We start from the raw sequence: 22,187 nt of genomic DNA on the forward strand, positions 1-22,187 counted from the left end.
TCTTACAATGGACAAAACTTAAAACTATTACTTATCTGTAAGGCCAAACATTCCTAAAATCTAAGGCCAACAAAAGTACTTCAAGAGAGCAGGTCCCAAGCAGTCATTGAGTAGTGAAAGCAGGCATAGAGCACTGTTAGTGATTAGGGTTTTGAACTGATATCTGAGACAACAATCTCAAGTGGTGCTCAAACAAAACCTACAACTCTCTTGGCTGTGAGCCTCTTCATCAAAGCAGGATTCATATGATGTGTGGTGTCAAGTGTAGAAAGGCACAGCTGGCAGTAGAGAAGAGCAAGGAGACAATCATAGACACTATAAAAATTGTTCTATATGGAGACAATACTGCCAGTCTGCGAGCAAACAGACAGCAGAGCACTATGTTTGAGAGGAGGAGGGATGAGACATGTAGTATGTGGTCTGGTGTCTACTCCTGTTGTTCCTCTGCTGTCTGTGTCAGGAGGAGGGCCTGTCTGTCTTCAGTGGCAGACAGCCAGAGGACAGGTGGAATAAACACAGCTTTAATGCTAAGGATACCAGCAGCAGATCTCTAAAGAACAACAACATGGCCGACAGACAACCTCTCAGACAGCCAGGGGAAATCACTGGACAGATGGTGCTCTCTGGCACCCTATTACCTATGTAGTGCACTACTTTTGACCAGAGATTGGCCCTGGTCAAAAGTAGGGTGTCATTTGGGATGCAGCTTATCTCTGGCGATCTTGGCTAGTTTGTTGCATCAGTCAGGACAATTATGTCTTAGGATATCTGAATGCATTATGTTCCTTTTGGTCAAACACATTACCCAGTTATGTACTGTATGGACAGTTGACACTATAACTACACTACCGGTCAAAAGTTTTAGAACACCTACTCGTTCAAGGGTTTTTCCTTATTTTTACTATTTTCTACATTGTAGAATAATATTGAAGATATCAAAACTATGAAATAACACATATGGAATCATGTAGTAACCAAAAAGTGTTAAATAAATCAAAATATATGTTATATTTGAGATTCTTAAAATAGCCACCCTTTGCCTTGATGACAGCTTTGCACACTCTTGGTATTTTCTCAACCAGCTTCACCTGGAATGCTTTTTGAACAGTCTTGAAAGAGTTCCCACATATGCTGAAAACTTGTTGGCTGCTTTTCCTTCACTCTGCGGTCCGACTCATCCCAAACCATCTCAATTGAGTTGAGGTCGGGGGATTGTGGAGGCCAGGTCATCTGATGCAGCACTCCATTACTCTCCTTCTTGGTAAAATTGCCCTTATACAGCCTGGAGATGTGTTTTGGGTCATTGTCCTGTTGAAAAACTAATGATAGTCCCACTAAGCCCAAACCAGATGGGATGCAGAATGCTGTGGTAGCCATGCTGGTTAAGTGTGCCTTGAATTCTAAATTAATCACAGACAGTGTCACCAGCAAAGCATCCCCACACCATAACACCTCCTCCTCCATGCTTTACGGTGGGAAAAACACATGCGGAGATCATCTGTTCACCCACACGCGTCTCACAAAGACACGGTGGTTGGAACCAAAAATCTCCAATTTGGACTCCAGACCAAAGCACACATTTCCACCGGTCTAATGTCCATTGCTCATGTTTCTTGGCCCAAGCAAGTCTCTTCTTCTGTCCTTTAGTAGTGGTTTCTTTGCAGAAATTCGACCATGAAGGCCTGATTCACACAGTCTCCTCTGAACAGTTGATGTTGAGATGTGTCTGTTACTTGAACTCTGTGAAGCATTTATTTGGGCTGCAATTTCTGAGGCTGGTAACTCTAATGAATTTATCCTCTGCAGCAGAGGTAACTCTGGGTGTTCCATTCCTGTGGCGGTCCTCATGAGAGCTAGTTTCATCATAGCGCTTGATGGTTTTTGCGACTGCACTTGAAGAAACTTTCAAAGTTCTTGAAATGTTCCGTATTGACTGACCTTCATGTCTTAAAGTAATGATGGACTGTTGTTTCTCTTTGCTTATTTGAGCTGTTCTTGCCATAATATGGATTTGGTCTTTTACCAAATAGGGCTATCTTCTGTATACCCCCCTACCTTATCACAACACAACTGATTGGCTCAAACGCATTAAGAAGGAAAGAAATTCCACAAATTAACTTTTAAGAAGGCACACCTGTTAATTGACATGCATTCCAGGTGACTACCTCATGAAGCTGGTTGAGAGAATGCCAAGAGTGTGCAAAGCTGTCATCAAGGCAAAGGGTGGCTATTTGAAGAATCTCAAATATAACATATTTTGATTTCTTAAGCACTTTTTTGGTTACTACATGATTCCATATGTGTTATTTCATAGTTTTGATGTCTTCACTATTATTCTACAATGTAGAAAATAGTACAACTAAAGAAAAACCCCTTGAATGAGTAGGTGTTCTAAAACTTTTGACCGGTAGTGTACATTCGACTTACTCCAGGCCAGTCCTACTACCATAGTAGTATCTGAGCCTCCACCTCCACGTGCTCTCCCTCGTTCTGTTGTTTTTTTGTAGGCTACTCCATGGCTATTTCCCAGGGACCATTGCATTGTTTGGGCCTGAAGGATTTAAATTCATTGAGGATTATATGTGCTCCAGCACTGGAGAACAATGCCGGGGGATGTGGGGGTCTTGTCACGTCCCAGTGCGATGACCGCCCACCCATTCTGATCACAGCCCCTTGCATACCATGAGGGCAATTAGAGGTTGATCCATAAGGGGCTTAATCTCTCCTATGTGAAAGCATGCAGCTCTCTGCCCCTGCCTGCCTTCATTGTAGCATGTCAATGTTTTTGTGTTGAAGTAGCTATTGCATAGCCTGGTCCCAGATCTTGTTGTGCTCTTTCCAAGTGACAAGGATTTAGCATGATAGCACAAACAGACTGGCACTCAGGCTAGCTACTTTAGGCCTGTGATGTAGAGATGCATAGTGGTGGATTTTATTAAAGGGGCATTTGACCCATGGCTGTCATAAAACCCTGATATACAGACCTATGGTATCCAAAGACAGTACTGACCATACTGCACATCATCTGGACTCTGAGAATAGACACAATATGCCTGAAGTAGATTATTGTAGTACTGTCCACTGAGGGATACTGTAAGCTCCCATCACTCTCCACCCTCTCTTTACAACTTTGTGACAAACACAGCTATCTTCTCATCCAGCAAAGAGAGAGAGCAGGCTGGGAACAGCACAGCTACGGTAGCGTATAATCTGTGAAAGGCCCTCAGTCTGAAAATCTTCATTGTCTTTGCTTCCAGTCTCAGAGGAGGTGCTCAGTACAAAAGGGCTTTTGTTGTGCTATACTTACCTAGTCTTTTCCCAAATACAACCCTTTATCCAAAAACAATTCATCTCCACCGATCCATTCAAACAAAAAAGGCTGCTTCTTTCTTTCCTAAATTGCCCTGTTCATCTTGTGGGTATTTGTCAAAGAAGTTTCACGCATGCAAATTACTAAATGTACTGCACATTCAGCCACATGTCTGATTTGAAAAGGTAAAGTGACTAGGGGAGTAGATACTGCATGTTTCCAGGCTTTCATGATGTCTGCCAAACATGTCAAGAAAGAGAGATGGCAGTTTTATAGAGGAAAATTGTGAAAAACAAAGGCTTCAGAAGTAAACCCTAAACCCTCTCCATGGCCTGCTTTATGGAGTGTACTGAACCAAGTCGCCGTGGAGACAGCACTCCACTGCTGATGTATGGAGAACCTTGTCACCCCGCTCTCCCCCTCGTCTGTCGCCCTGTCTCTCTCTCACGGTCAGAGGTGCAGCACTGACCCATGTGTTAATCTGGGACTGAGAGGCTCCTCTTTCAAAACTGGGCAGTACGATCAGATCACTACAACCATCTGACAGACAGCAGAGAGTTGTTTCTCACTCTGCCATGACATCTCTGCTGTAGGTGTTCTGCAGTCCTCGTTACATCACAGCAAGGAGAGCTGGCCCGGCCTGTGGTGGCCCTAGACAACATTTGTGTTGTAACTGCGCGCTGCACTCTCCCACCCTCTGCGGCATTTAGTTATTTCTGAACCCATGAGTTCAAACAATTTCTCTGTTCAGCCATGTCAGCTGTGGCCTTTGATGTTCTCTCCCTGGTGCTCTGTTTGTGTTCATTAGCTAATAATTGTTGGGTTGTTTATGGCAAGACTCAAACATTGGGTGGGGTCTACCAAGAATGTTGAAAGTGTTAGCTGCTGTATAACAAGGTAACAAAAGCAAAACACAATCGCTGACAGATTCATTAAGTGTGAAAAAACCCAAACCAAGAAAAATAAAAACTCTAGCAGACAGCTGCAAGAGAGAGAGACCGAGCGAGAACTGAAGCCCACCAACAGAGCTATTTACTCCTGCAGCCTGCACAAACATGCAGATAGTAACAGTGATGAATTAGGCCGGGGTTATCCCAGTCAGGCAACGTGACGGTAATAGAGCGGGTGTGTTTGGGACGGCCGGGGCCACTGTGGCCAGTCAAGTGATGAACGCAGAGTAAGGCTGCGTCCCAAATGGCTCCTTATTCCATATGTAGTGGGCCCTGGTCAAAAGTAGTGTACTATGTAGGGAATAGGGTGCCATTTGGGAGACACTCCAAGACTGAAAGAGGGGAGATTTCAGCCTGACATGATAGAGAAGATTAGGGATCTGGTTTCTCTCCTCTCCCTCTCTTTAACTGGGCTGGAGTGAGTGTCACTCTGGCTTAGTTGAATAACAAACAATGATACTCTTCATGCCACCTCCAGAAGCAGGTTAACACAGAGGATTAGATACCAACACTTAGAGGAAGAAGAAGAGGCCAAACTGAAGAGCTGAGCTGGCATGTGACGGGACGATTAAGTAACAAAGGGGCCCTTTTGTGAACATCATGCAGTTTGATATGATACATTGTTTTTTAAATAAATACATTTAACCGGTCATTTAATATGGTATATAAAAGTGGGATATGAAAACATTACACCATTTTCTATTAAATTCAATCCAAAGTGCAAAGGAAACGCCCGCCATGAAACTTCTTGCAATAAGGCATTATTTTTTCACCAAATCAAGGCCAACAAAAGAATGGGACTCATCTCGCAGCAATCACTCAAGACCTCATTGGTGACTAATGGGCTTGGGGACAGGTTCAAGTCAATAAATAAAGAGGAAAACCTGCTAGGATTGTTGGTGGTCAGCAACCAAACCCAACCAGCTATCCCAGTACAGGTGTGATCCATTTGTCCATCAGTGGTTGGGTCTATTCTCTAGGCCAGTGATGGAGAGGGTGCTGACTGGGACAGGAGAGAGGTGATGGGTCAGTAACTGATCACCGCAGGTGTGGACAGTGGAGGCTGCTGAGGGTGACAGAGATAGATGGGTTAAGGTCTGAGAGAGGGGAACACCTTAGTCCCTTCAATGTGGATGCAAATGGCACCCTATTCCCAATATAGTGCACTACTTTTGACCCGGGCCCATCGGGCCCTCCACCCATCTCTTCTGTCCCATAGGGCCCTGGTCAAAAGTAGTGCACTATATAGGGAATAGGGTGCCATTTGAGACACACAGTTCAGCCTCTTCCAATACAATCAGATGACAATTTATGGACCAAGAAAAAAACTATTAGTAGCAAAACAAAACACCTGTTCTTATAAATTACTTCTGTCATGCACAAAGTAGATGTCCTAACTGACTTGCCAAAACGATAGTTTCTTAACAAGAAATTTGGGGAGTGGTTGAAAAACGAGTTTTAATGGCTCCAACCTAAGTGTATGTAAACTTCCGACTTCAAGTGTACATATATATATATATATATACACATACATACATATAAATACATATACATACATATACAGTGAGGGAAAAAAGTATTTGATCCTCTGCTGATTTTGTATGTTTGCCCACTGACAAAGAAATGATCAGTCTATCATTTTAATGGTAGGTTTATTTGAACAGTGAGAGACAGAATAACAACAAAAAAATCCAGAAAAACACATGTCAAAAATGTTATAAATTGATTTGCATTTAAATGAGGGAAATAAGTATTTGACCCCTCTGCAAAACATGACTTAGTACTTGGTGGCAAAACCCTTGTTGGCAATCACAGAGGTCAGACGTTTCTTGTAGTTGGCCACCAGGTTTGCACACATCTCAGGAGGGATTTTGTCCCACTCCTCTTCGCAGATCTTATCCAAGTCATTAAGGTTTCGAGGCTGACGTTTGGCAACTCGAACCTTCAGCTCCCTCCACAGATTTTCTATGGGATTAAGGTCTAAAGACTGGCTAGGCCACTCCAGGACCTTAATGTGCTTCTTCTTGAGCCACTCCTTTGTTGCCTTGGCCGTGTGTTTGGGGTCATTGTCATGCTGGAATACCCATCCACCCACCATTTTCAATGCCCTGGCTGAGGGAAGGAGGTTCTCACCCAAGATTTGATGGTACATGGCCCCGTCCATCGTTCCTTTGATGCGGTGAAGTTGTCCTGTCCCCTTAGCAGAAAAACACCCCAAAAGCATAATGTTTCCACCTCCATGTTTGACGGTGGGGATGGTGTTCTTAGGGTCATAGGCAGCATTCCTCCTCCTCCAAACACGGCGAGTTGAGTTGATGCCAAAGAGCTCGATTTTGGTCTCATCTGACCACAACACTTTCACCCAGTTCTCCTCTGAATCATTCAGATGTTCATTGGCAAACTTCAGACGGCCCTGTATATGTGCTTTCTTGAGCAGGGGGACCTTGTGGGCGCTGCAGGATTTCAGTTCTTCACAGCGTAGTGTGTTACCAATTGTTTTCTTGGTGACTATGGTCCCAGCTGCCTTGAGATCATTGACAAGATCCTCCCGTGTAGTTCTGGGCTGATTCCTCACCGTTCTCATGATCATTGCAACTCTACGAGGTGAGATCTTGCATGGAGCCCCAGGACGAGTGAGATTGACAGTTATTTTGTGTTTCTTCCATTTGCGAATAATCGCACCAACTGTTGTCACCTTCTCACCAAGCTGCTTGCCGATGGTCTTGTAGCCCATTCCAGCCTTGTGTAGGTCTACAATCTTGTCCCTGACATCCTTGGAGAGCTCTTTGGTCTTGGCCATGGTGGAGAGTTTGGAATCTGATTGATTGATTGCTTCTGTGGACAGGTGTCTTTTATACAGGTAACAAACTGAGATTAGGAGCACTCCCTTTAAGAGTGTGCTCCTAATCTCAGCTCGTTACCTGTATAAAAGACACCTGGGAGTCAGAAATCTTTCTGATTGAGAGGGGGTCAAATACTTATTTCCCTCATTAAAATGCAAATCAATTTATAACATTTTTGACATGCGTTTTTCTGGATTTTGTTGTTGTTATTCTGTCTCTCACTGTTCAAATAAACCTACCATTAAAATCATAGACTGATCATTTCTTTGTCAGTGGGCAAACGTTCAAAATCAGCAGGGGATCAAATACTTTTTTCCCTCACTGTATATATACCCATAAAGCTTGTTTGTTCCTGATATGTCATTTGAGGTTAAATAAGATATTGCCGACTATCACTGCAACAGAGACCTATGAGACAACACAGTTCAGTATGATTCAGATAAGATACTCTTATTACAAACAGAGAAAATAATTATCTATCCCTTGTTTCCAATGTGATTTATGACAAACCAATTAATAGCACAATGGCAACAAAATAATTAGTCAAACTTTTGAGAACTAATATCTTGTAAAATGAAGCCAGAGGAAAACTCCCCAGTACAAACAGACTAGTGTTGGTATTTTAAATGAGTTTAAAATAATCTAATGCGCTGTGACAATTTCAGACAAAAAAATACAAAGCATTTGTTTTTTTAATAAAGAATAAAAAAAGCCAGCATATTTACAAAACAATAATATTGACTATGATTCTGGCCTGCTTAGTACTAACAAAGTACTGCCCATGTAATTTTCCAGTTAAATACAATTTTCAGGTACATTGTAACTTGAGCTGCTACAAGAGTCTGTGTGTATAAGGCTAAACAATTCACCTTAAGTCAACTGCGCTGGTCTAAAAACAAGAAACAAAATATTAAATATTAAAAAGAAAGACATAAAAAGGCACCAACCTTTCTCTCCAGAGGCCTTCAGGACTTAAATCAACACATTAATCATCACACATAAAAACCATGAACATTTATACATAAGCAGAATAATAAACCATAAAGGATTCAAATGAAATGAAGGCAGTATAGGCACAACAATAACTTAATCTCTTTCCATTCCAAAAAAGGTCAACTTGAAAACAAAAGCTTTGCCAAAGAAAAAGAAAAAGAATTTCAGTAAACATTCAATCACTTTCTTCCACTCCCAATGAAATTACATGTCAAAGACCAGCCTGTATTTGGACAAATGTTCAAAACAGGGAGTAAGACCAAGCTAACCTCATATTGTGTGTACAGACAAACAGTCAAAGACATGAGAATGTATCCCTGCATTGTATCTAGCCTACGTGCCCACAACCCCTGGGTGGATGTCTGAGCAGTAGCTAAGCTAAGAAAAGTTTTCACCGAGGGGCTTTGTCCATTTTTAGTCAGGCACACGCTGGAAGCCTTGAATCAAACAGATAAAAACACATGAGTGTGCTTGCATACACAGATGCTCTACACATCACTGAGGTCAAACATTCGACAAGTCCATCCAGGGAAGAGAAGTTAATTAAAAAGCTGAAACTTTGAGGTGAGGTCTGGGCTTTGAACATGGCAGGGCTGGAGTGACCTAGGCAGCATGTGGAGTGTGATTCGCAAGTGTTTTATAAACCATCAAAGGGTTGGGAGCCAAAAAAAGAAGGATCATATTAAAAAGAGTTTGCCTTCAATCTGCAAAACCCCAGAAGAACAAACAAAGAAACCTCAGGCTAAAACCAAGCCTCATCTTGAAATGCCACAGGGAGATGACCCCCTCTATAACCCACTCCTCCAACAGTCAGTGTATATATACATGCTCCCCTCCCCCCGACCCGTAGACTGAAGAGATCTCTTTCCTTTAATGGCGAGGCTTTAGAGAGGTCACTTTGATCCTTTAGTTTCTCAGGTAGAAGGAAGCTGCCGGCTGAGCAGGAACAGGAAATGCAAGGTCAATACAAGCTAATGGAGATGAGATCACATGTGACGTCAACCCTTTAGTAACTATAACCAGGGGTGCACATAACTGGTACGCAGGTACGCAAGCGCGACAAAAATCAGGGATGCGTAATGCCACTTGTGTTACTACGCGCCTTTGCGTACTTGACCGATCTTCTCATCTAACCTTACACATGACATGTTGCTTGTCAACTACTGTCAGGGATGTCCAAAAAGCAACAGACATTAAGCAGCTTCTTTGGCGTTTCGCCACCTACAAAGAAACGCCAACTGGAGCCAGAGCCGAAGAAAATATTTTTTTCGGAAAAGTGGCTCCAAGATTTGCAGTCGCTTGAAGCTAACGATGAGCCCACTGAAATGTGGTGCAAGATTTTCCTCTCAAATCCACATCTAGCAAAGGCTAGAAGAATTTCAACCATCCTTTATTTGACAAACATGAAAAGAGCAAGGAGCACACGAATGTGGCGCAAGCCATTGCTAAACAAGCTAGCCGAGAAGAAATGTCCAGTCGCCCACTTGCCAGATGGCGAGACAAGCTAAATGAAGAACAGCGGCAAGCTCTGTTTAATATTTTTCTCCTCACCTTCCATAAAGCTAAACACGCACGTCCCATGTCTTCCTATTCTGAGGATGTTCCTTTACTGAAGCGGCTAGGAGTAAATGTCGGAGGTGCATATCATTCACGTGAAGGGGGCACACGGATCATGCAGAGCATCGCTCACACCATCAGCGGGGAGTTACGAGCCAAGTTGCAGTCTGCTGAATTTTGGGGGCTGCTTTTTGATGGATCTGAGGACATCACAAAAACTGAGCAGGAAATCGTTTACATTGTGTCTGTGTCCAGCAACGGAGAGTTTACTTCGGACTTTATTGGACTGATTGAATTGGGTGCTGACCGAACCGCACAGGCCATAACAGACGGACTTGTGAGACTTTTCCAGGACACCGGCTTGGATGACTGGACAACAAAGTTGGTCGCTGTGTGCACAGACGGGGCTGCTGTCAACATAGGTATCTACAACGGCGTTGTGCCAAAACTCCGGCAACTTGCTGCGGTTGGAGACTCCCTTGTGCACATTCTGTGCACAGCACACACACTGGAGAATTGCGCGAAATCAGCTGATCGCAACGTTCCTTACTGTGAGACATTTAATCGCTCTGTGGTCAAGCTGCTGCAGTTTTATTTACAAAAAGGTGGAGCAAAAAACTGCTGCACTGAATAAGCTATGTGAAGAAAATGGGATCTCCTTTGTGAAACTGGGTAAGTTTCATAATATCAGATGGTCTGCATGGAGGCATGAAACACTGTTAAAAATATCAAGACTATTGCCAGCCATTAAAATGCAACTGGTTACAAGTGATAACAGTGACTTGCAGCATATCTGCACAGAGCGTTTTCAGTGCTTTCTGTCAAACATGCTTGACATTTGCAACATTTTGAAGACCACATCCATTAGGTTTCAGAAGGAAAAGCTGACCATTGGAGAATGTAAGGATGAACTCATGGTGGCCATTGGACAGTTCACACTTCTGCTTGATGGTGAAAGCCACAGGGCACACACTGTTTCCAATGCTGATGCTGACAGAGACAAGACACACTTACTCAGGGGGTTAATTGAAGAGTTTGAAATCAGATATGACTCCCTCAAGTCATGTGATCATTTCTTAGTATTTGATCCTTCAACATGGCCTCAGGAAATGCAAGACCTCCACAGTTTTGGAAACACAACAGTTTGCAGCATTCTCAAGAAATATGAGGCCACCTTGCAACTTGACAAAGATACCACTGTGACAGAATGGATGTGCTTAAAGCAGGCAGGAAAACGCCTGGGAGCCTCTTCTGTGTATGACTTGGTCCAAATAGTAAATACAAGTAACCCAGATGCTTACTCCAACATCAACAAGGTGGTTAAGCTGTCTCTTACACTGCCTTTAAGCAGTGCAGCTTGTGAGAGGGGATTCTCACATCTCAACATTATAAAAACCAAGTACAGATCTTGTCTGTCACATGCTCGTCTCTCAGCCCTGATGCACATTCACCTGTCAAAGCAGACCACAGAGACATTTGACCCAAAGCCTGCTGTTGACCTGTGGATGGAGACAGCTAATCGGAGGCTCAACCAAGGACAGGGAGGTGCATCTGCAGCATCTTCATCATCTACCTTGCAGGAAGCTGAAGCAGAGGACAGTGGTGGCGACACTGAAGAGGACAGTGAGGAAGACTGCACTTATTAAGACCACGCTACATATGGGGTGAGTACCAGACACCATCTGCTGGTACTCACCTGAGTAACTCACTGAAAAAGTTATGTGCACCCCTGACTATAACATCATGTCATGGACTGTGTCCCAAATGGCACCCTATTCCCTATATAGTGCACTACTTTTGACCAGGGCCCATGTCATGGTGCCTGGTTGTGTACTAGAAAAAATCCATCACAGAACATACTGACACACACTGGATTCCACGCCTATCAGCTAAAAACAAGAAGAAGCGGTCACCAACACTGGACAACTGGAAAAAAATTGCCTGGTCCGACGAATCCCAGTTCCTATCGCATCGTGCTGATGGCAGTCAGGATTAGATGGGGGTACCTAATAAACTGGTCACTGAGTGTATAGGGAATAGGCTGCCATTTGGGACACAACCTAGAATGTTCCACCAATGCTAAAGAACATGTGCAATACTCTGTCCTAAATAGATGCAAACCTTGAGATGTATTCCTCCGATGTGCCTAAGAGTCATATCATGTCCCATAGTCCTGACAGTATCACTGTACATCATGCTCACATCAACATGTGGATATGTTCTATCGTCATCTAGAACACTAAACTTGGCAAATTGCTCCCTTTTTGTCACATTGTTGAATCCTTTTCCCTTTCACATCTGTATAACAGTTTGAAAACTAAAATATAACAATCTGATTTAGGTGCTCTCAACAGCAAGAAGCAATCAGAATGTAACCTTTATGAAAAAGTCATATGATTACAGGCAAGCAATAAAGTGTAATTTGTTTTGGTGTCGTCATTGAATATGAGGGGTTTGAATTGATGCAACATATGGGCACATAGTTCAGAATGTTAAAAAGGGATAGAAATATTTCACTAATGAGGGCTGAAATGCCAGACTCATGACGTAAGACAGGTGTTTACATACATAAAAGCAGAACGACACAATGTGAACCGCTCACATCTGTTGAAACAACGTAGTACAAAGAAACCCTTGCCAAATGAACACTAGTTCTAAAGTTAAGCGGATAATGACAGCAGATTACTGCCATTTCCAGCCTGCAATCATCTGTTGAGATACCACGACGTTATAACACACACCATATGGAAGTCATATAGAAGTTCTTGGGGTCAGTGGTTAGAGTCAGAGCACAAAAATCAGCCGGGAATGTTCATTCTTGTATAGAAGAGTCTGTTTATTGAATTGATATAAATTCTCTATAATATATCTATTTCAACACCTGTTAAATTATTGTCTCACTGAGTCACTTTGAGCCAAAAGGTATTTTCCAGCTCCCCTGTAGCTCTCAGACATACCACTCCCTGCGTGAGATCACAGACCCATCCATGTGGGACACATATTCGCTGTCTGTGCCATTGTCATAGCAGTCCTCCGGCAGGTAGGGGGAGCCGTTGGTCACTGTGGGGGTTTGAACAGGCAGCCCTCTGGGGTGGTGGATGTTGTTGTGGTTCTCAGCAGGTTGGTAGCTGCCCTCCCGGAGGCCCCTGTGGCCGTCGCCCCAGTCCTCCCTGTCCTTGATGTCGTTGGGGTAGTCGTTGGGGTAAATGATGTCCCCTCCCGGCTTGGGTTTCAGCTCCTTGCAGGTAGAGTTCTGCCCGTCCCCGTAGACCTCCTGCAGCTCGTGTGGCTGGAGCACGTCCAGCTGGGACTCCTTCTGCATGTCGGAGGGGCCCAGGTACTGCTTGGTGTAGTAGTCCCCCCTGAAGGTCCTCCGTTGGCGCATGAAGCAGGCTCCGCCCAGGATCAGCAGCAGCACTAGGAGCAGGACCCCGCCCACGGCCCCGCCCACTATGGTACCCAGGCTGCTGTCTGACAGGGAGGCCAGGGTGGGGGAGGTGAAGTGGCCGCTCGCTCCTCGTCGCTTGTTGGGAGCCGTGCTGGTGTCACTGGTGTCCAGGAAGAGGGGAGTAGAGGTGGTGGGGACTGGTGCCGTGGTGGGGGGAGGATCTGACGGATGGATAGAGGATGGGTGTGTGTGTGAGAGAGAGAGAGAGAGAGAGAGAGAGAGAGAGAGAGAGAGAGAGAGAGAGAGAGAGAGAGAGAGAGAGAGAGAGAGAGAGAGAGAGAGAGAGAGAGAGAGAGAGAGAGAGAGGGCAGAGATGAGGATTTATGGAGGGAGGGAATGTCATGACAGAGAATAAAAAAAACATTTCAATGTCAGTTAAAGGAATCAATGTTTTTTAGTATGAATCTGATTGGTGACACAGTATAATCACTGAATACAGAACAAATAAAATAAACAAATAAAATAAACAAATGCTTATAACCTGTGAAAATGACATTTAGAAAATGACAGTTCACAAAAAAGCTTTAGTCTTAATTGAAATTCTAACACTGTTGTTTTCAAAGAGCATATTAATGAAATAAGTAGTGTCTGGACAAACACCAAAGGCTCTGGGCTCTGTAAAGGAGTGAGTGGCTCTGGTGGAAAGTCAAGAGAAAAAGGGGAAGTCATGTGAAAAGATGAAACAGTGTGTGATCGATGTGAGGTTCCTGCCTCTGATTCGTCCTTCAGTGGCTAGTGACTGTGATGACACCCAGAGCCAGAGCCAGACAAGAGAGACACAGAGACAGAGAGAGACACACAGAGAGACAGTGACACAGAGAAAGACAGAGACAGAGAGAGGATTACTGTGTCTGAATATTGACCTCCCTTCAGGACAAAAAGCAGCCTGACCCTGTATCTCTAGAGACATCAAGAGCCTGACTACAAAGAAGCACTAAAAGCTGCATTAGGACTGCTTTGTATCTTCACTTAACACTGGAGTCTAAGCTACGACTGATCAAATGCAAACAGGATGGCAGGAAGCATAGCCTTCAGCTAATTACATCCTGGCTGCAATTTACCTGACTGAGTGAGAATCTAACTAACCTGCAACTATAAAGCAGTGACTAAGGGACCGGTCATAATGTGAAGGGGGAGAGTACAGGCAGCTCAAGGTCAGTGAGCTGATATACAACCCCTCCTCCTTAGCCTTAAGACCACCACCCCCAACCTCCCCGGCTGGATCTCCTCATATCAAATCAAATGTTATTTGTCACATCGTAAACAACAGATGTAGACTAACAATGAAATGCTTACTTCCCAACAATGCAGAGAGAAAAATAGATAACAGAAAAATAATAACACAAGGAATAAATACACAATGAGTAACGATAACTTGGCTATATACACGGGGTACCAGTACCGAGTCGATGTGCATGGATACGAGGTCATAGGAAATTATTGCGGAAATATTATGTAAAAGTTAACATCAGCTTTAAAAAACACATAAAATAGCAGAATTGGTCAGGAGCCCGTAAGACGGCAGCTATCCACTGCAGCGCCATCTCATCCTGGTAGCTAGAGAGGGACATGGTGTATGATGGGGAGCACTGAGTCCCAGGGGACAATATAGGCTCCAATAGGCACAATATATACCCTCCATTGCCCGCTCTGGTCAAAAGTAGTGCACTATATAGGGAATAGGGTATAATTTGGGGCACACTCTTAGTTTTCCAGCGAGCGGGACTCCAGTCCAAACCAGGCCTACTCACAGATGGAGCGTGACCGCCTGCTTTAGTTTGAGGCTCCTCCAGCCTTCTCTCCCGCTCTCCTCTCAGTGAGAAACCAGAGAGATCGTGTGGCGGGGAAGAATGTGTCCAAGAGTAGCAGTCATTATGTTTGGATATAGATTAGAAGAAAGGGGGAAATGGGGAGCACAGTTCTCATGCTCCATACCTAAAGAATAATAGAGGAGCCAAACATGTAAAGCAAGGAGAGGAGAGGAGAGGAGAGGAGAGGAGAGGAGAGGAGAGGAGAGGAGAGGAGAGGAGAGGAGAGGAGAGGAGAGGAGAGGAGAGGAGAGGAGAGGAGGAAGCTGCTGGCCGTGTGTTCTCCAAGCAGTGTTCGATTGCATCAGAACAGCCCAGTACCGTAGCCAAGTGAGGCCTAATTTAGAAAAAAAATGTTTAGAAAGCTTTTGGGGGGGGATGGGGAAATCCTCTGTTTAGCGACTCAGTCATTAATTCATGTGTATTAAATTAAAGTAAATATAATTAGTAATCTCTTGATGAGTGAACGGAAACAGCATGCAGCTCTTACAGCAGAGCATGGAGCACACATCCTATTTTATGGGGAGGGAACATACTAGTGTCTGTTACTGTATCTGTTATTCATTGTGTCCAACCCTGACAAATGACCTTGGACAACAAACAAGAGAAACAAAAAAGGGCAAAATGTCTGCACACTGTGCTCTCATTGACAAGCAGGCATATTGTTGCATATTAGTGCATACTGTGTTCCCAAAAACAAACATGGTGAAACACTCTCTCTTATCACAGATATCTAATGTTGCCATAACCACAACAGTTTGAACCTTTGGTGTGGATACGGTGTGTTTATGCTGCTCTTTTCTCCTCTGGTGTCTGGAATGTGTGCAAATGGAGACAGGCACTGCTTTATCTGATGGTGGGAGAACTCTGCTTGAAGCGTTTAACCAAGGCCATACTCTCTCACCTTGTATCCAGACGTGAACGTCCTGACTGCGTGGACCGATGTCATTGGACACCTCACACCTGTACAGTCCAGAGTCATTTCTCTCCAGAGGACGAGTGAAACTAAAAGTGTTGTTCAATATATCCACACCGTCAGGCATCGGCCCATCCAACCTGTTAAGAAAGGAGATCATATATAAACACAGGGATACAAACATTATCTGTATATTACTAGCTAGAAATGATCACAGTAGTGACGCGGCCAGTGTCTAGCATGTTGTGGGGTGTAATGGGTGGGTAAGCTGCTAGCTAGAGGACCCTGACCTGGTCCAGGAGAAGTGGTGGGCAGGTGGGTTTGCTTTGGCTCCACAGTCCAGCTTCACATTCTCTTGACCAACAAACCAGTTCTGGTCATACCCCACCACCGTCACCTCAGGAGCAACTGGAAAAGAAGCACAATATCTATTAAAATAATGCTTTGATTCTTTATTCTACAATCCTATTATAATTATGTATGATTATTATTTATTTATTTATTATTATTATTAGTTACTTACTGTAGTGTATCTACTTTGTAATGTAGGCCTATTGTACAAGATACACTATGATCAGGATCATTTAATAACACAAAACAGGAGATTCATTTAAAAAAGAAAATGTCCTAGTGTGCATTGTACACAATAGCCAATGTGACCCCTAGCAGTATAGTGATGACAAATGAGCTTTCCCCCCAGGGTGAAAAAGCAAGCAATATAAGAAGAAAACAAGGGATAATCCAAATGAAAAAGCAGGCAAAGGATTCTACTGCATAGAGGTTTTGTTGGCTGTACGAAGCCTAGAAAACAAACATGAGAGAGATACAGAGAGAGAGAGAGAGAGACAGAGAGCGAGACAGCGAGAGAATGAGAGGCTACATCAGACAGGTCTGGGCGAAAAGATGTAGGGGTAATAATCCACTCCAGCAGCTCACCACCAGACACAAACAGAACAAAGAGAAGCCTACCAGAGGTATTACAGATACCACTGACTGTACTGTAATAAATGTAGTAAACAATGACTCTGGTATCCAATTTCCCCCTTTTCATTTCTCTGGAGAGTGAGCAGGCAAAACGTATTACAGTACACGGCCGGGCAGGGAACAAGACGTTATCAGTTCGTCATGTTGACCTTTGCACTCTGTTCGTGGTGAAATTGTGCTTCTTTGGCACTTAAAATCCCCTGCCTCTGCATTTGACATGATTTATTGAGCTCCAAAGCCTTTCTCTTCCTAAACTCGGCTTTCTGCATCTCTACCCTTCTGCCCCCACCTCTCTTCCCCCTGCTGCTGCTGCTACTGCTGAGGCTTGATCAATATTTCATAAAACGCCTTCATTAGCCTGCACTCACATAGTCCAAACAGATACTACCCACTATTCACCAGTTCAGCTTGCCAAGGAACCATGCATCAATGATTATAAAAGGAAGATGACTCCTTAATGGCTCTCTTATGAGCAAAAGAGGGAAGACAGGGAGTCGGTCCGGTCTATGTGCATACTGCACTGTAAATCAGGCTATCAACATGATAGGTTATAGATCAAATACAGACAGCAGCCCTTCACTGATCCATGTGGCAGTTGTCTAAATCTTTATGTAGTCAGAGAGCGCATGCTGAAACAACATGAGCAGCAGCTGTCTCTGGCAGACAACTGAGACAAGACAAATCATCTACCATAAAGCCCACCTATCAGCACAGATACTCCCCTCAAACAGAACACAAAGATAGCTTGCTACCCCTCTCCTTGTCATGGTGGCACTCAGCTCTATATAGTAAATCATGAAAAAGGTGATCTAGTTGTTTCAATGACCCTACTGCTTTGCTGTCCTGTCCGCCTGATTCCCCCCCAACACTCACACTGCACATTGAGCACGTAGGGTATCCTGAACTCAGTCTGCAGGGCCGGGTGGCGCACCACACAGGTGAGGGTGTGGCCCTGGGAGTGTCTCCGTGGCTCCAACACATAGAGCACCTGGGTGGTGGAGGCGACATTTTGTTAGACGTGTAAATATTTAAGCATGTTTAAATAGTGTTAGTGTGAGCTCTGCATGCCTGCTTCATGATCTATATATTTACTCCATGAGGAGGGTGATTGTGTGAGAGACTATGGCTGTGTCCCAAATGGCACGCTATTCCCTATATATTTGGCAATACTTTTGACTAGAGCCCAAGGGCAAAACTGACCAAAACTGGTCTTAGTCAAAAGTAGTGCACTATATAGGGAATAGGTTGCCATTTGGAACACAGTATGTCGGTACTGTGGTGTGTGGTCAAAGCAGTAGCTCTTTTCTGTTTGTACCTGGGTGGTGGAGGTGCCGTTGGGCTCGTCCTGCGTCTGGACCACAGAGTGGCCAAACAGCTCAGTCTCCCATGACACCTCGGCTGCAGGCCGGCCGCGCTCCGCTATGCAGGTGGCCGCCACCGACTCATTACCACCATCCACCAGGGCCGTAGAGCCGGCGGAGACGTAGACCTTGGGCTCCACTAGGGGAGAGACAGATTAGAAAACTATAATGTTCTCAATGATGCAATTCATTTCGCAGCATAGACAATATACATACACACAAAATAAAAATAAATTACGAGAAAGAGAGAGAGGAAAAGGGGGAGACAGAGAGACAGACGGAGAGAAAGAAAACAAGAGAGAGAGAGAAAAAGGGCATGCAGAGAGATGACAAAACAGAATGGAGAATAGATTACAAAATGAGTATTGATATTTTGTATATGAAGATGAATAAATAATGTGCATCATAAAACAGGGATGGAGAGATGGACATACAGGAGGAAGTGGCCACGGTACACTCACACACTGCTGCCAGACGCAGTAGATTGATTTCCTGCATTTCACAGATATCTATTAAAAATGTATGAGCCAAGCAATCTGATACTATAGGAGCACTTTGGAGGGAACTCAACTATTTTTATTGTTATTGTGCTGGAGATGTCTGTGAGAGATGTTTGTGTGTTTGTGAAAGGAATATTATTATGCAGCATCGACCAAGACATTTCTATTAGAGTGACTTTTGGAGCATCTCCATGAAGCTGTTTGAACTATATTCCCTTCCTCCTAAATCAAAACAATGGATTTGGTGTTGTAAATGCTGTACTTTCAAACTGCTCGTACTACTCATGGCTTGCTAATATGGTTCATAATGACTTGGAAAAACAGTTTAACACAGAGCAATGTCAGACATAATACTCAGTGCTGTTGTGTGTGTCTGTGTTTCATTGTGTTGTGTCCTGTCCTGAGCTGGGGAGTTGGGTTGCTGTTAATGTGTGCTTCTATTCAGTGCTTTAGAGCTAGGGTTATGTTACACTGGCTTCCTATGAGGACTCTGAGTTACTGTGGGTTGAGACATCAGTCGTGACACAGATTTCTCTCAATAGAGCAGCATAAACAGATCCATGTGAAAGGAAAGTGACCGCTGTAACACAGCACTCTACCTGTTCCACAGAGCACTACTTTAACGGTTCTAGGGCACCGACAGACATCATCCTAAATATAAGACACCTCTCATAATCACCAACTGTCAACGCTGACAGCCAGTAGGGTTTTCACTAGGGATGAATATTTTCCCGAAAGTCTACTAAGTTTCAATACCGGGAAAAATTCATATTTATCCTGAGAGTCCAGGGAAATACCGGAAGTGCCCAATTAAAGCGTTTAAAACCAAGATATGGTCACTATGCCAAGGTTCTCTCCAAATAAGAGCAAATTAAACTGATATTTAGTAATGATAGAGTAACTATCTTTGATCGCCAAAGACATTGTTGTGAATTGCGAAACAGGCCGTTCATAAATTCAGAGCGTTATCATGTTCCTCAATAGCCTAGGCTCTAGGACAGGAGAAGATAGAATTTTCCTCATTCCTCTCTGAATTGTTAATAGACTTTATATCTGTGACAGAGATGCCTATATAGTGAATTGTGCATAGGCCTATCAAATTTGTGACTGTCTGAAGAGTCACAATGACCGCTCAAAGAGACACGTTCTTTTATAGTCTATACTTTAGTCGTTTCTTGTAGGGTTTATTAACTGCATTCTGGTCGCGTGTGCAGTCCGGCAGTGTCCATTATGTGTGCGCTTTGAATTTATGGCGACTTTGTGTGAAGTAAATACTCTAGACTAAAGGCTTCCATGCAACAACCTGTTTGGATATTGTGCAATTAAATGTTTTGCTAATTTGATGCTGCACATGTTATGTATTTGTGAAATTGCAATAGCGCAATTCCACAGGAGAAGGTAGGAGAGAGAGAGGGAGAGATGCTGGAAAGCAATCACTTCACAAATTGGCTCTAGCGGTTAAATCTATGATTCAGGAAGCAGCCATGCTGCCTTGCTTTCCATCATTACTCATCTGAATCTCTTGCCTGGCAACCAAACACTATGCCACGCCCTCTGACCTTAGTTTCTTCTCTGCAATGAGTCTGGATCTGAGCATCTCCTCAACCCTTCACTGAATGCGAACACATTTGGGGCAGTCTGATTTGTCCAGAAACCAATGGGTTGGGCCAGAGCCAGAACACACGTGGGTAAAGCGGTGGTTTGAAAAATTGCCATTGGCTTTGATACTCCGATTGGTTAGAGACGACTTTGTTTTGTACAACGCCCCTTGTGCCCCTCATCACAACAAACAACTTCAATGACGGCAGCCTCAGACTAAAGTATGTAGCGAACGACAGAGCAGCAGAAGAATTTAGTGTGAGTTGTCAGGCTACTGAACCACCCCCACCCTGCTCTCTCTTTGCCATGTCCATTTCTCCTTCCCCCTCTCTCTCTGTCTGTGGTATCCTTCTCTGCCTCCTCTCCCCACAGAGGGCAGGGCACTAACAGCTGCTGGACTTCCTGTTACAGTGACAGTGTGGCACACACACACACACACACACACACACATACATCCACCAGACAAGGCCATCGCCCCCAGACATCTGCCATACCCCTCCTCACAGTGGAACAACACCCCAGAGACTCCCTCTTCTAAAAATATACTTGTGTCTCCTACGCCCGGGCATCAGGTAGCCGTCTCAGTCAACCTGCTCACATTGTGCCCCCCACCCTCATCTAAATGTCACCCCCCCCCACTGACTGAGCACGCACAGTAGCTCTGTTGTGTTAGGGGGGCATCCCGGGACCCCATAGCCCACACCCCTATCCCCTTCCCTCCAGTGTAACAAAATGTTGGGGACGTGCTAATTTGGAGAGGCTGTCGGGGAGGGAGGTGGGTCAGATTTATCTCGTTGAGTGCAGAGGATAATGACTTTCCGTCAGACAGGCAGAGAGCAGGCAGTGGGAGCCGTGTTGGCCCCGTCCCATTGCCCGGCTCCGCTAGGCTCTGATGAGCGCCTAGGGCTGGGCGGTATACCGTATTTTACAATATACCGGTATTGATGCACGGACCGGTTTGGGTTTTTACTTTACCTTCTATAATAGTATTTGAATGTTTGGTTTGTTAAATGTGATACGCTGTGTGTAACATCCATTTTTATAGTTTACTTCACTACTTGAGTCATCTCTCTCCTCTCTCGCTTAATGCCACTTTCCACACAGACCAAGCCCCGCCCCCTGTCACTCAAGGAGCGCATTTGTTGTTCCTCGAACATGAGACAGACACTTGCCTTCAGTCTACATAGTCAATGCAGCACATGCAACAATGTTGATGACAACGATGCTGTTTTCACTTTGCTTCTTGATATAAATCCACTAGTGTTCTATAATTACACTATTAGACTGTGTTTATTACATCTGCAAATAGCTAGTTTGTCTTTTCTTAGCAACTTGGGCCTAAAAGCTAGCTAGCTAATAAATGTACTGAGTCAGAACAAATGTAATTAGCTATACAGCCTGATAATATTAGTGGAGGAATACGCGAAGCATGAATATGTTAGCTACTTGAAGTAGCTGTAACCAAATCAGGGGGACATGCAAAAAATTTTGCCACCCACTTTGGGCTGCATGAAGTAGCTAAGAGAAAACATTTAATGTTGCCAAAGATTATAGGGTCCCCTAGGAAACACTTATAAAAACTTTGGTTCCTACCCTGTCACAATAACACCTCCCTGGCATTTCCATACGTTGTCATGTCAAACAACACTCTATTCAAAGTGCCCACTATTATATTCTAACTATAGAATTAGAATAATCATTGTATTTCCATGATTCCAACAGTTCACCCAAGTCAAATTGCAACATTTGGTTTAAAATAAGGCCTAGATTGTTTGCCCATATTGTGCAGCCCTACGTGGCAGCATGGAAATGATCTCAAATGAGTACAGGAAATGCTGAAATGTATGGAAATGCTAAAAAAATATTTGAACAGTATAAAACAATCAATCAGAATGGAGAAAGAGCCATTGGAATCACT

At 43.9% G+C, this 22,187-nt stretch overlaps 1 protein-coding gene across 1 annotated transcript in view; it reads right to left on the reverse strand.

Annotated features, from left to right (window-relative positions):
* Positions 1-11,394: 11,394 nt before the first annotated feature.
* Positions 11,395-22,187, reverse strand: part of LOC121567938 (nectin-3-like protein) — an 88,347-nt gene continuing 77,554 nt past the window's right edge. The window contains exons 3-7 of the mRNA XM_041878332.2: positions 18,125-18,309; positions 17,683-17,797; positions 16,116-16,233; positions 15,814-15,965; positions 11,395-13,262 (exon numbers count right to left, since the gene is read on the reverse strand). Coding sequence (XP_041734266.2) covers positions 12,601-13,262; positions 15,814-15,965; positions 16,116-16,233; positions 17,683-17,797; positions 18,125-18,309 — 1,232 coding nt within the window. The 3' untranslated portion in view covers positions 11,395-12,600. The remainder of the gene's footprint in view (positions 13,263-15,813; positions 15,966-16,115; positions 16,234-17,682; positions 17,798-18,124; positions 18,310-22,187) is intronic.

Source organism: Coregonus clupeaformis, chromosome 6 (assembly GCF_020615455.1).
Source record: "Coregonus clupeaformis isolate EN_2021a chromosome 6, ASM2061545v1, whole genome shotgun sequence".
In the NCBI taxonomy this organism is placed as follows: Eukaryota; Metazoa; Chordata; class Actinopteri; order Salmoniformes; family Salmonidae; genus Coregonus; species Coregonus clupeaformis.